This window comes from Dermacentor variabilis, chromosome 7 (genome assembly GCF_050947875.1).
Source record: "Dermacentor variabilis isolate Ectoservices chromosome 7, ASM5094787v1, whole genome shotgun sequence".
In the NCBI taxonomy this organism is placed as follows: domain Eukaryota; kingdom Metazoa; phylum Arthropoda; class Arachnida; order Ixodida; family Ixodidae; genus Dermacentor; species Dermacentor variabilis.
In genome coordinates this window covers 15,715,056-15,730,007 of record NC_134574.1, presented here as the reverse complement: position 1 = coordinate 15,730,007, position 14,952 = coordinate 15,715,056, and the positions used below count along the sequence as shown (strand labels likewise).

Here is a 14,952-nt window from a genome sequence, read left to right as displayed (position 1 = left end):
TGATTGAACAGTCATTACCAGGACTGATGTACGCGGATGATATTGTATTAATGGCTGACAATGCAGAAGATCTGCAGGAATTAATGGACATATGTGGTACAGAAGGAGACAGGTTAGGCTTGAATTAAGTTTAGCAAAGAAAAATCAGCAGTCATGATTTTTAATGATAACAGTTGCGGCGAGCATAAGATACAGGAGGCCACGCTGGAGATAGTCGATAAATACAAGTACCTTGGGGTGTGGATAAATAATGGCATTGAGTATCTGACAGAGTACGAAAAATATCTAACGACTAAAGGTAACAGAAGTGCAGCGATTATGAAGAGTAGGGCACTGTGGAACTACAATAGGTACGAGGTAGCACGAGGGATATGGAAGGGGGTAATGGTACCAGGCCTGACTTTTGCCAATGCAGTTCTATGTATTAGAACAGAGACCCGGCAACAGTTGGAAATTAGGCAACGTGGTGTGGGTAGGCTCGCTCTGGGAGCACATGGCAAGACACCAAATCTTGGAGTGCAGGGGGATCTGGGATGGTCTTCTTTCGAGGGCAGAGAGGCTAGTAGCAAGATAGCATTTGAGGAGCGATTGAGAAAAATGGGGGAAATTCGGTGGGCTAGGAAGGTTTTCAGTTACTTATACACGAGGAATGTTGACACGAGGTGGAGGAAGCGAACTAGAAAATTGACAAGCAAATACTTGGGAAGTAGCGGGGGAACAAGTAAGGAATTATCTGTCAAGAAAAAGGTTAAGGAAGCAGAGAGGGGTATGTGGAGTATAGAGATGCAAACCAAATCGGCATTGGAGACATACAGGACGTTTAAGCAAGAAATAGCCAAAGAAAATATTTACGATAACTCTAAGGGAAGCTCATTGTTGTTCGAAGCCAGGACGGGTGTACTGAGGACTAAAACGTACCGAGCCAGATACCAGGAGATAGATTTGGTGTGCGAGGCGTGTAGAGAGGAGGAGGAAACGGCGGAACACCTGATACTTGCTTGTAAACAACTTCACCCTGCAGTTGAATCTAACGGGGAACTATTCAAAGCCTTGGGTTTTAAAGACAGTGAAAGTAGAATGGACTTTGAACAGGTAGAAATAACTAAACGGCGGCTATCTGATTGGTGGACAATATCAACGCAAAAGTAAAGGAGTAAATACATAGGTATGCATGCATATAGAACCATTAAAGGCTAGGTGGCGCGCGCCGCCGCCGCCCGATTCAAAGGGTTGAGCCACAATCATCCATCCATCCATCCATCCACCATCCATACAAAGGGTATAGCCGTCATCCATCCATCCATCCATGCTGGTTTTTTATACTATGGTTTTACAGTTTACATGCCGACGACCAGCTGATCATGGGCGCTTCTGTTGTAGATTTCGACGCTCGACTGGAGGACCACCAGTGCTTGCTGGTGCTGGTGCAGCCACTGTCGTCGCACGTCTCGAGCACTGTGCTCTGGGAGCGCGCCGTGAAGCACATCGGGCGCGTCCGCTGTACGCGTCTCAGCGACACGCAACAGCCCGAGGGAAGCCGCAGCGTGTGGCTCCGCTACACGACCAGCTACCCGGCCGACGGGAGCCTCTGGGGTGACTTCCAGGCTCACCGGCGCGTCCTCGGAGTGCTCACTGTTGGTGGGTGTTTTATTTTTTATCTTCAATGGGAGGTAGAAGACGAAAAACGTGCTGCCTGCTATGGTGAGTGTTCATACGGCGCCCCGTCAGCGTTCTTATGCCAGAAGGTGGCAGCTCCGTTTTATTCCATTAAATTCAAGGCCCCATACAGAATGTAGTCGGGCAAGTGTTGTCAAATGACACAGACGAATCAGAAAAACTAAGTGACTCGGTACATTATCACGGGGAGTCGTGGCGCTGAATAGTTACCCAGTGTGGTGACCAGACTTGCGGCCATAGCGCACGGCAATAAAGACACAGTAGCCACTGTGAGGAGCGTAAGCATACTGCCCGCACAGGTCATGCGCTCTGCTTTTTATTGTCCATCGCGCGCCCCCTGGTGGTGTTAGTTACCACACTTCCTCCCTCCTTAATACAATAGATTAACAGCATATAAGCAGTTAAAGTTCAAGGGGGAAAACTGAAGCACCGGACAGCGTTCCCTAGTGCTGCAATGAAGCCGAGGTGTGGAGGGAGGCGGGGAGTAATCGGTCTGTGTTCGTGGTATGGTGTCACTGGTCTCCAGCTGATAGGGCTCGCCAGGTAGTAATGGTTGACTCTCCAAGCTTGTCGCTGCTTTGGGTAAACCACTGTCAGTTGTACCTCCAGTCCCTGAGGATAAAGCCGAATGTGGTTCCGAGCGTGTGGTAGAAGGGCTTGGGGCACTGATGGTTGTGCTGGTCGGGCATCGACTGAGGCCTTACATGGTCGAGATGCCGGATTCATTGTCGCCCATCATCCAATTGTAGCTCCACCTGTGAATTGTGTTGCCTGGTGACTACAGCGGGAATCCAGCTCGGACCTGGCCGAAAATTCCTGGTGAAGTCTCCTGGTTGTACTGGCACCCTCAGTTTCGTTCTTTGATCGTACTCCATCTTCTGAGCAATTTGTTTCTGGAGGACTGTTTTCCTTAGGTCTGGCTGCAGCAGATCCAATGCAGTCCTGAGCCTCCGTCCCATCAACAGTTCGGATGGGCAACACCCAGTGACATTGTGGGATGTCGACCTTTATGATAATAGTATTCGTGCAATTTGTGCACAAAGGTCCCCTGGGCCAACTTTCTGTAATTTTACTTTCATAGTTTGAATGGCTCCCTCTGCTGCACCATTAGACGCCGGGTGATAGGGCGGTATTAGCATCCTGTTCACGCCGTTCTTCAAAAATCTCCCGTACGCTTCACTCGCGAATGCGGGTCCATTGTCCGATACCACCATGTCTGGGAGGCCCTGATTCGCAAACATGAGCTGCACGCATGCAATTGTACATTCCGCTGAGAATGATGAAACGGGAAAAACTTCAATCCCTTTGGAGAATGCATCAATTACAATAAGAAAAATAGCAATTTCGGCAAGGTCCCGCATAGTCCACGTGGATCCTTGACAAGGCCCTGCCTGAGAACGGCCACGACATCATAGGCACTGGTCTCAGTGGTCTCTGTTGTTGTCGGCAGGCGAAGCAATCTTGAACCGTGGTTATGATGTCTCTGTCTAACGACGGCCACCATGCATTACTTCGGGCAATGGCTTTCATTTTTGTGACCTCAGGGTGGCTCTCGTGTAGTAACTTGAGGACTTCTCCTTGGAGGTTGGAGGACACCACAACAGTTTCCCAGAGCACACAGTTCTGATGCACACTCAACTCATTGAATCGGGACACGTACGGCCCCCCCTCTGATGTCAAGTCTTGAACATGACCAGACCATAAATCCTGTAGTACTCTTGACAACACCGGATCTCTTGCAATAGCTTCTGCAACCACCTTTGATGAAAGGACACGGGGATAGACACCTTCAAGCATGAATACCTCCCCAGGCGCCTCTGGAGAGCAATCAATTGTTGGCAAGGGGAGTCTGCTCAACCCATCTGCGTAGGCTATCAGGCTTCCAGGCCTATAGCTCAAACTTTAGCTGAACCTTCCAGTAACAATGCCCAGCGAAGAAGCCTCGGTGAGCATATTTCCGGAATAGGCCCTCCAGCACCTAAGAGGCCCAACAAGGGTTTGTGGTCAGTAGCTGCTTCAAATTTCCGTCCCCAGAGATACTGCCTGAACTTTGCGACACCAAACACGAGACCAAGTGCCTCTTTATCCAATTGACTATAGTTCTCAGTGGCCGTGAGGCTTCTTGATGCGAAGGCTATCAGTCGCTCTTCTCCAGTAGGCTCTCTCTGTGCGAAAACTGCCCCCAGGCCATGAGGGGAAGCATCAGTGATCAACACTGTGGGTTTGGAGGGGTCATAATGGGCCAAGACACGAGCGGATGCGAGCAGCTTCTTGGGGCTCTTCATGAATGCAAATAGCTTTGCATTCAAATAGCTTTGCAACTCTTTCACATCTCGAGGTTTGGGAGCATTCCGTACTGCTTCAGTCTTGGCAGGATCTGGATGCAGCCCGGCAGCACTTATTATGTGGCCTAAGTACTGGACCTCAGGTAGCAAGAACTTGCATTTTGCAAGTTTCAGCTTCAAGCCCACCGCTTGCAAGCACTCTAGTACCTTGCAGACGTTTGCCCAATGTTCGTTGTCATTCGTGCCTGTTACCAAAATGTCATCGAACTAAATTGCGACATGATCAAGACCTCCCAGGAGGTTTTTTATTTCCCGTTAAAATATGGCTGGGGCAGAAGCAATCCCAAATGGCAGTCTTGTGTATTGAAACAAGCCCTTAGGGGTATTGATAATGACGAACTCCTGTGACTGTTCTTCCAGCTCAATCTGCTGGTAGGCATCCTTTAGGTCTAGCTTTGTGAACCTTACTCCTCCCTGGAGCTTTGTGAACAATTCTTCTATGCGTGGCACGGGATACGTTGCCACAAGTGCTATGGGATTTACAGTCAGCTTGAAATCACCGCATATGCGCAACTGCCCATCTTGTTTTAGCATTAAAACGACAGTTGCTGCCCATCTGGCAGTCTTCACTGGTTGGACCAGGCCTTGGAGGAGCAGTCTCTGTAACGATTCCTGAAACTTGTCTTTCAAAGCAAAGGGCATCCACCGGGGCTTAAAGAATCTGGGTTTGGCATCTGGCGACACCAAGATGCGAGCCTTAATTCCACGGGACATGCCTAAACCATCTGAAAACACCTCTTGAAAATGGTCCACAGCTCCTCCTTTAGATTACACAGACAAAATCAATTACGACTTGCTGATTCCCAACTGGAATTTCTTCATCCAGCTTCTACCAAACAATGCTGGGCACTACCCCTTTACCACAAACAGAGGTAGCCGTCTCTCCTCCTCCCCAAGCTTTACAGCGGCCACAAACTTTCCGGTGACTGGTCGCGTGTCTCCGCAAAAACTCCTCAGCTGTAAGTCGAATCGTTCCAAGGCAGCCAATGGGAACAGTTGCCTGAACTTTGTTTCACTTATGATTGAGACACTGGTGACCGTATCGAGTGCCATCTCTAGTGGAACCCCGTTAATAACCGGAATGCGCATAGGCGCCGGCCCATCCGCATGAAGTGCCCAAAGGTCGACGCTCCAAACATTTCACTCGCTCTGGGTACCCCAAGCACTGCATCCACTGTGCTCAATCTACACAGTGCCCAATCTGCATGCCACGCCTGTCTGTTTATAACTCGCTATCACTTTTGCATACTCTTGCCAGATACCCTTGCCGCCTGCATTTGTAGCACACTGAGTTGACGTGTTGGCACTGGCATGCTTGATGGGCGCCGCTGCAGCAGAAACACCCGCGTTCGCGACCCCCAGGTTGCACTGCGTGTGTTGCCCCCCATCACAGTTCCGACTGTCAATTGGGCTGACTCTGAATATACTGAGAAAACATTTGAGTATACTTTGAGAAAACTTTTGTTGGTGAAAGATAAATTGAGGCGTTTGGGGCCTGTAGGTCCCAGGCTACATTGTTTGGTTGTCTTGCATTGTCTGACTACACACAATACATACAGTGTTTCAGTTTTTCTTGGCAAAATTTTATTCCGTAGCCATTGCGGCAGCTTTTTTGACAGCTATTACTAGCCGCCCCAGCGAAGACATATTTTTTTCAAAGCGGTTGGCCCGCTCTTTTTTGCCTCCAGAAATTCTATTAACATCGCTTGTAGGGATGTGCTGTCCTTCTTCCTTTTCTTGGCCAAGGCATTCCTCGGTTCATAGCTTAAAACTGCAGCTGAGGCAGGGCTTGAAAGGAGTTTGACCATGGACGATGCTCCTGGCTCCATGTCATCACCGTCAGGAGACTTGCCGAAAAACAGCGTGCAGTATTAATGGGGATAAACTTGAGTGAAATTGAGACAACAGCACCTGCTGTCTTTTTCTAATGTTGCTCCAGGCTTCATGAAGACAGTGGGAGTTATATGGTGCTTTTGTTCTAGCACCTCACTGAGCTCACTAAGAAAGAAGAAAAGAATTAGTTGGAAAATATGAAAGCTGGAGACTGCACGCAATGGTTGACAACACTCACTCTTCGTGTTCATGCACAGTCCTTGAGTGCCCAGAATTGTTTTTGGTTTTCGACTTTTGTATATGACTGCTCTAAACTTTTCCGTTTGTTTTGCACGTGAAGTTCAGTCAGCAGGGCCGAGAACTCGGTAGACATCATGTCAGCAATCGCCTGCCACATGGCCTTTTTTGTCCTGTGAAAAAAGTGATAGATTAAAAATTGGCAATTCCAGCACATTAAAAACTGATGAGGTATGCTCACAAACTTCTGAGCAAGCAAAGTTGAACTTTAACTTTCTGTTAACACTTCAATGAAAAAGTAATTTCAGCTTTCTTGAAGCCGCCTCGCTTTCCCACCAGAGGGTTCAGTTCCTTATATTTTGAAATGGGAAACCGGGTCCTCTGAGAACTCCAAAGTTCAGCTTCGGAGGATCCGGATCGCGCCTCCATCAGTGGGGTGCCGAAGACCGCAATGTTGTTCCTTGATGGCAGGTAATGCCGGTGAAGCAGCTTCAAATGACGCTGATGGGGCTCCAGTACCAGAATCTTGAAAGATGACCGTAATGACCGTTGCATCTGTGGCAAAAAATAGTACCGAATTGAGTTTTAGGTATGTCTCTACTCGGGGCTAAAGTATTCGAAGCTTCACATGCGTGCTCACTGGTAAAGAGACTTATCGAACTGTGCACTCAGGCGAGTTTGTTGTACTGCAGTACAACAAATAAACATTAGTGTCTTTTTACGGCAAAGCTGTTTATGGCTAGGGTGCTAGGGTTCCGTATATTTTTGTGTTCATCAACAAATCTGAATTTGCGAAAACTCAGCTACTGAATTTGATGCAAAATCGCTTCATTCTATGCAAAAGCTTATACATCCCGTCACTTGGATATGCATATTCAGTCAATTAGTTATCAGTAGGCACCATGGTCAAGATCAGTAAACTCTCTCAACTAAAAAACTTTTTTTTTGCTTGCTTGTGGGGGTCACTGCTTAAGGAGGCATGAGCCATTCATTGTCTTATGTGACGGACAAGTTTCTCGTTGGGTAGGTATAGAAATATAATAACAGAGGGGATATGAGGATGTGTGTGCATACTTACTGTGATGACCACCGATCAGCACAATAAATACATATCCAAGTGATGAGTCACTGCTTAAGGGGGCATGAGCCATTCATTGTCTTATGTGACGGACAAGTTTCTCGTTGGGTAGGTATAGAAATATAATAACAGAGGTGATATGAGGATGTGTGTGCATACTTATTGTGATGACCACCGATCAGCACAATAAATACATATCCAAGTGATGAGATGTAATAAGCTTTTGCATACAATGAGCCCAATATAAGAACATGGTCCTACTAAAAATACCGACTAAGGCACAGCGATTAGGAAAATGTGTGTGTGTGTTCGTGTGCCACCAATCTAAAATAAATGTGTGTTTAGCTCGGCTTCCTCCTTATGGAATTAGTCGAGGGATCACGTACATGAATAATAACTGCATTGAGATTGCCAAAGATGCTGCAAATGAATTTTTGAATGCTACGCACTGTCAAGACAAGTGAACTATGTACTTATTAATAAAGAATATGTCCAGTATAATATAATTCACAGAATATGTGAATATGTATATGCGAATAATAATAAGAATATTAATAAAGAATATGTTTAAAGAATAAAGTATGTCCCAAAAATTGTGCTCGAAATTATTGATATCAATGCTTCCATGTTTTTTGTCTATTAAATAAGTAAAGAATATATCACACGAACTTTAGAACTATATCAGTTCTAAACCAGCAAAGCAGTGCATGCTGCTGATATTAAAAATGTAAAGGCCGTAATATGAGGTTGAAGTCAAATATTTTAATGAAACTTCGTCATTCAAGAACCTTGTTTACATTTCTGTACATATGCAATGGCCAGGGAGAAATCTCAATGATGCTGTCCTTCCTTCCAATGTATTGCGCAGGAGTAGCTGTCACCATTCATGTATTATGAGTAATTGCACCGAAATTATAGTCACAACAGAGAGCACATATAAAAAGCAGTTCTGCAAAATATACGAGAGCGAGTCAAATGGAACTGAGCCAGTGCGATAATAAAAGTAGTCTCCATGAGCATTGAGACATTTGTCCCACTGACTTACTAGTCGCGTGATTCCTGCCTCATGAAGCTCCTTGGGTTGCGGCTTCGAAAAGTCTGGAACTGACTCCTTCACGTCATCGTCTGACACGAATCTGTTTCCTTTGAGTGTTTTTTTCAATTGCCCCAAATTGTGGAAGTCACAAGGCGACAGGTCTGGGCTGTATGGCGGATGTTGCATCGTTCTCCACTTGAACTTTGGTAGTTTTGTGTTAACCACATCAACGAAGTGGGGACAGGCATTGTCGTGGAGCAAGATGACTCCATTTGTCAATGTTCCACATTGTTTGTTCTTGATTGCAGCATGCAGCCGATCTGGCCTTTCACAAGATCAGAAACGACTGATAGTCTCTGCAAGTTTAGAGAATTCGATCAGTAATGGCTCCTGACGATAGAAAAAAAACAAAAGTCAGCAACACCTTTCTGGCGGAAATGACGGCCTTTGCTTTCTTTGGCAGTGGTGAATTCGAGTGTTTCCACTGTAAGCATTGCCATCGTGTTCCAGGCTCGTAATAGTGGCACCATGATTCATCCCCAGTGATAATTGCAGACAAGAAGTTGCCACCTTAATTGTGATACTAGACCATATGAGTCAAGGCAACGCCGAACCTCTCCTTCTTCTGGTGGTGGTTGAAAATCTCTGGCATCCATTGCGCACACAAGAGCTGATAAATGAGATGCTCATGAATTATGGTGTGAACCGAATCGTGACTGATGTTCACACATTCTGCCAATGAAATGCAATCATCAGGGTGTCACCAACTGGGAAAATTGAGAATTCTCAGGGATTTTGAATAGTCTGGAAATACTCAGGGAAAACTAAGAGAATTTGTCCTTATACCAGGGAAAATGGTATAATTTTATTGAAAGAGCGAAAGTTGTAGTAATGGTGGCTCGAGTAACAGAGAGGAATCGTAATGAATCATTTTTGACGCCGTGTGGTCGGCTGGAATTGCCAGTGTGCAGTCAACGAACGACTTTCTGAACGCCCGATAATTCGAACTGCTTCGCGGCACTGCCACGTACCCCATAGAGTCAATGTTTAAGAACATGAAATTTCGGGCGCAAGAACCCTTTGCAGACCAATATTCCGGATTTTTGCCATGACCGCAGGTTCGAAACGGCAATCACAGCCACCACCGCCACCATTTCGATTACCTCGCCGCCTTGAACCGGCGCTCTCGCAAGCAGTCCCGCTGGCAGCCGCAGCCAACACGGCGGCAAAGTCAGGCCTAGTAATGACACTGACTCCGCCGTTGTGGTCCTCGCGATTGTTAGCCGTGAACATTTGTTAGCCGGCGTACAGCTGTCACCTCAGAAATATAAAGAAGCACATGTGTCAATATCTTTTGAAGATAATAGCATCCTAATTTTGTCATCTGACATCTATTTAGGTGCTCTTGAATTCTGCCGTGTTAATCACGCACTAGCAGCCATATTATAATTAGGAGGAAGCTTGTCTCAGCAGCAGTAAGACTGTCATTTGCCTTTGGTTCCATGTTTTTGAATGCTTGTACTGCCTTCTCTTAGCAGTGCAAGTCATATGAGATGTAAATTTGCACACACCCACGTCATCAGTAGCAATAGTCTTGCAGCTGAAATAAGCAACAAAGCAAGGTTTGCAACAAAGGAGACCTGCGGAAAGAGTAGCTTGCTGAAGCCATCTTAGCTATTACTTAAAAAAACAAATGCAATGAACAGAGCACCAAGAATGCTACCCTCACAGTGGACTAATTACAGCAAAACCCCTTTAATTCATACCTGCCTAATAAATAATTCCAGTTTAAATATAGTTGTGATGAATCCCCGACCCTGTCACCATTTAACCTAACGTATTGGCTGCCCACTTAAGCTGTAGTCACTGACCGCATGCTGAATGGTTAGTGCGCAGTATGTACATTTTTCTGCACGGAATTGGCAAAATGTAGTACGCATAGGCCATAGGTGGTGGCTATGACGTGTTTCCTGCTCCCATAGCTCCAGGAGCTTCCACGTCATGCATGATTATGACGTATAAGTGGGTGATGGCCCTTTTCCATCCGTGTGCATTGATTGTCTTGAGGGCATTTGCAGAGAAGTGGGGCCTGATAGAAAAACCCGCTTGCAGTGTTGCTGAGTGTGAATATGTGGTCATGGCTGAAAGGCCACTGCGGCGGCAATTTAAAATCAAACATCTTTTACTGCCTGCTTGCAAATAAAACTTGTCTCTGCATGTGTTTAAGAGAGAATTGCGTGAGGCTTGGAAGTCTACAGCCAATTAGCTGCCATTGTCGGTTAATTAGTACGTCACTTAGTGTGTACCTGATCCACATTATCCACCAACTACACCAGCTATGTATTGCCTATGAGTGTCTTTAGTCATGTAAGCTTCTTGTATGTGGTGATGTGGAGTTGAACCTGGGGTCAAAGAAATGTTTCAGACTCTTTTAGATGGTCAAAGAGACTTTAAAGCAGAAATATCTGAACTAAGAGACCATTTGAATGCAACCGATAAAACGATACAAGGTTTTCATAGTTAATTAAATAGCCTTGAGGATAGTGTTAATGAGGTCCAGATCAAAGTTGGTGAAAGTGAAGAGATAAATCCTTCCATTATAAATGTGAAAAAAAAATCTTCAGAAGCAACAAGAAAAGCTTGTTGATCTTGAAGATAGAAACCGTTATCCGTACCTGATTGTCTTTGGTATTTCTGAAGCTGGCAATCAATTGGAATCGGTATTATACGCAAAAGTGATAAATGGGCTGCTCAGGAACAAGATGGGTGTTGAGTGCAAGTCTGTGGCACATACTCAGTGTAGGAAAAGCTTCACTTCGTCCGCTCATCCTGTATTTCCGAGACTGTGCAGAAAAAGCAAGAAATTTTCAGGAATGAAAGTAAGCTAAAAGAAGCGCGAATATGCATTGAAAAAATTATTCATGCGCAGACACATTTTGCGAGCGTAGGTTGCTTTGGCAAAGTGCAGAAGCAGACAGAGAAGCTGGAAAGAAGGTCTCATTGGTGTGCAACACGGTTAATGTTGGCGGCCAATCTATACTTTGGAATGATACAGCAAACTCGCGAAAAGAAATGTTAAAAACTGATAAACAACCCTAGAAGGGATAGCAGTGCAGGATGCATCAGCTGTGCTTGGTTTCTTCCAGTGCAAGAAGCGTACTAAAGAAAGTGGATAAACTTGAACTCATTCTACTTAGCTATGATCTGCACATGTGTGTTATCACTGAGACATGGCTTGGTGATTTGGCCGACAACTGTGAAATCATACCAAGGCGTTATCAGACATTTAGACTTGACAGAAGTTCTCATGGGGGCAATGTCGCGGTAATCATGAAAGCCAATATTGACGCCACACTCTTCGACCACATCGTCAACCATGAAAGTTTGCTGTTAATGATACTGACGAAAGTTACCTTTTTCTTATGTAGGGTTTATCGCTCGCCTGACACAGATGCAATGTTTGTTGTCAAATTACATGATGCTCTTTTGGAAATATGCAATGAAGATGGTATTTTGACAGGTGATATCTCTCACAATCTTGAGCAACTTGTGTGCCAGCCAGCACTTGGTAATTCAGCTGTTGACCTTCTGCATATCATATTGACCTCAAGTAAAGACGGGGACAGCGGAAGAGGACACAAAAACGACGCGGGCGCTAACTTTTAACTGCTTTATTCATGGCAACCTGTGGCAATATATAGACAAATAGAAAATGCACAGAACATAGCAAACGAGAGCACTCATCAGCCTAGGGGGTTAACCAATTATCAAAACCGCGCATGTCGTTTTTGTCTTGTCTTTCGCTGTTCCCTTCTTTATTTGCGGTAAAATATAATATGCAGTAAACACGAACTAGGCCAAACTGAAATTCTTCTTGACCTTCTGTTTGTTAGCCATCTTTTTCAGTACAGGGTCAATTAATGTAAAAACAAGAATAAGTGACTATAAACTGTTATACTTTTGTTTCAACAAAGAAACGAAATTCCAGAAAGTCGCCAGTCATAACTGCGATTAAGGAGTACAGCCATGCAGATGATGTCTCAATATGTAATTACCTAGACTTGCATCTGATCATTGACATAAGCAGCATAGAAAATTCTAGGCATGTTTTTTGGAATATGATGAATTATTGCATTGTGCACTTTGTTCGAACCATAAAATCTGAAGTTAGACATGAGAGCCCTTGGATCAGCTGAGATCTTGAGATGAAATGCAAAATAATAATGTTAGAAAAAAAGGCTAGACCAAAGCCATTACAGCTTTCTGAACTGTAATGTTAGCTATTAACTAAAATGCGGCAAGCTAGAAATAAGTTCTTTGCAGAAATTATACTGTACATTATTAACAATGATCCAAAAAAAGTTCTTGCAGTACCTAAGACAGTCAGAACACATTAAACGGGATAATGCTGAATAGAAGTCTGGTTACAGATAAAATCACAGGCATTGAGCAACTATTTTCGTTATGTTTTTACTGAACCGGTTGAATATGAATTGCAAGATGAAGCTTTGCTTACTGATCATACCACAGTGGTTTCTAGAGAAGGTGTTGCATCAATGCCGTTTGGTCTCTATAGATAGATAGATAGATAGATAGATATTTATTTCTCTCAAAACAAAGTACAGAAATGAGAGAGGACGGAAGGGAAAAAGCTGCCGAATGCAGCTTGAGGACCCCCTACGCCCTACAGAGCAGCAGTGAGGTGAGAAACAAAGGCAATACGACAGGTTGCAAAGTATACACAAACAGAAATCAAAATCACAATACTCGTAATCTATTGCATAACTGCAATTTTTACACGGAATCTATTACATTGTTATGATTTTACACAATTAACGCATTTACACAATTTCTTCGTCAATTCCCATTACACAGTTTTAACGCCAAAAAATACAGATAAATATAATTCATTCAATACAGTTACAATACATACAATACATACATACAATACAGTCACATAGGTGAGCTATTCGCTCGAAAGCCCGAAAAGATTGATCAATTCTATGAAAGTTTGTATAGAAAGCAACCTAAGGGAAAAACGATTTTCTTCGAGAACATTTAGATACCTAGGCAGATTGTACGATAAACATTGTGTGTGGTATTTGGTGCGACTTAACGGTAGGGACCATGACATAGAATGACGTACATCATATGTAGGTTCATGACGTACAAGCTGAAACATTGTTAGCATAAGGTTGTTGTTAGTTGCTACAGCAGTTTTGTAAATGAAAAGAAGTTTGAACACATACAAGGTAGTTACACTTAAAATATTGAACTGCCTAAAATATTCTCTGGTGTGAGCATTCCACGGTATATTAGCTATCAGCCTTACCGCACGCTTTTGTGCAATTAAAAGGCGCTGTTTATTGTGTTGAGTCGTTGTACCCCAAACTGTGTGGCAATAAGTAATCACTGGCGCTATGTATGAATTATAAATGAGGAGTTTAACCTGTGTGGGAAGGGTTAACCTATGTTTGCATAACACCCCATTTAACCTGTTCATTTTAGCACGAATATTTTCAACTTGTAGGTCCCAATTGAGTGTCTCAGAGAATATAACACCAAGAGATTTTATACTGGATACAATGTCAATCTTGTCATTTCCTAATAATAGTTCGATATCACCACTTACTACTTTATTTTTTGTTCTATATATCACAGCTTTTGTTTTATTCGTATTAACTTTAAGACAATTTTTATTACACCAGTGACGCAAATGTTCCAAAAATTGGTTGCCACGGATGGATAACTCAGCTAGTGTGTTTCCTGTGGCGAGCATTGTAATATCATCAGCGTAAGCTACGAGATGAACCGGAAAGTGGGTATGAAAAATGTCATTTATATAAACTAAAAACAACAGAGGCCCTAAAATGCTTCCCTGTGGTACACCGGATAAGATTGGCTCAACATCTGATGAGGTTTCATTTAAACACACCATTTGTTTACGGTACTTTAGGTAAGACTGTATTAAAGCAAGACTGATGCCCCTAATGCCATAGTGACTGAGTTTCTGAGATAATAGAAAGTGGTCAATTAGATCAAATGCTTTGGATAAGTCTATTTATATCCCGAGAACAAGAAGCTTTTCTTCAAAGGTGGAAATTATAATTTCTTTTTGTTTAGTCAATGCCATCTCAGTCGACCTCTGTTTTCTAAATCCAAACTGGTAGTCAGAAAGAACAGAATGCTTACTTAGAAAGTTAGTCAACCGGCAATGAATAATTTTTTCTAATGCTTTAGACAGTACTGGAAGAATCGATATTGGTCTGTAGTTGGAAAAGTCAGAAACAGATCCACTTTTATGTATGGCAACAACCTTTGCAATCTGCATTTGTTTTGGCAAGACGCCGCTACTTAAACAAAGGTTATAAATATATACTAGTGTAGGGGCTAAGTCTATTACAAATTTAAATGGTTGGATTTGAAAACCATCTTTATCCTTGGATTTACTCGACCGGAGGTTCGAAAACACGAATATTATTTCAGATTCAGTAGTTGGAAACATAAATAAGGTTTCGTGAACGCTCGGTGCCACACAGGCATAACCGACAGGGACATCTGGTGCGACACAAAGTGATTTTGTAATATTGATGAAAAACCTATTGAACTGGTTGGAAAGTTCCTTTCCGCACAGAACTTTGCCTTCTTTTTCAATGGAAGCAATAGGACGGCGTGACCGGAAGTTAAGCAAGCGATTTAGTTGGTCCCGTTGGTCTCGGGCACTGTTCCTCGAAGCGGGGTCAAAA

At 43.7% G+C, this 14,952-nt stretch overlaps 1 protein-coding gene across 7 annotated transcripts in view; it reads left to right on the top strand.

The window, feature by feature from the left end:
• Nucleotides 1–1,299: 1,299 nt before the first annotated feature.
• brun (trafficking protein particle complex subunit brun) overlaps nucleotides 1,300–14,952 on the top strand; it is a 747,330-nt gene continuing 733,677 nt past the window's right edge. For 3 of the 7 annotated variants that reach the window (XM_075698272.1, XM_075698271.1, XM_075698269.1), the window contains exon 1: nucleotides 1,300–1,638. In XM_075698272.1, the coding sequence (XP_075554387.1) occupies nucleotides 1,362–1,638 (277 nt within the window). In that variant the 5' untranslated portion in view covers nucleotides 1,300–1,361. The remainder of the gene's footprint in view (nucleotides 1,639–14,952) is intronic. The other 4 variants (XR_012829487.1, XM_075698270.1, XM_075698275.1 and 1 more) reach the window with 2 other exon arrangements.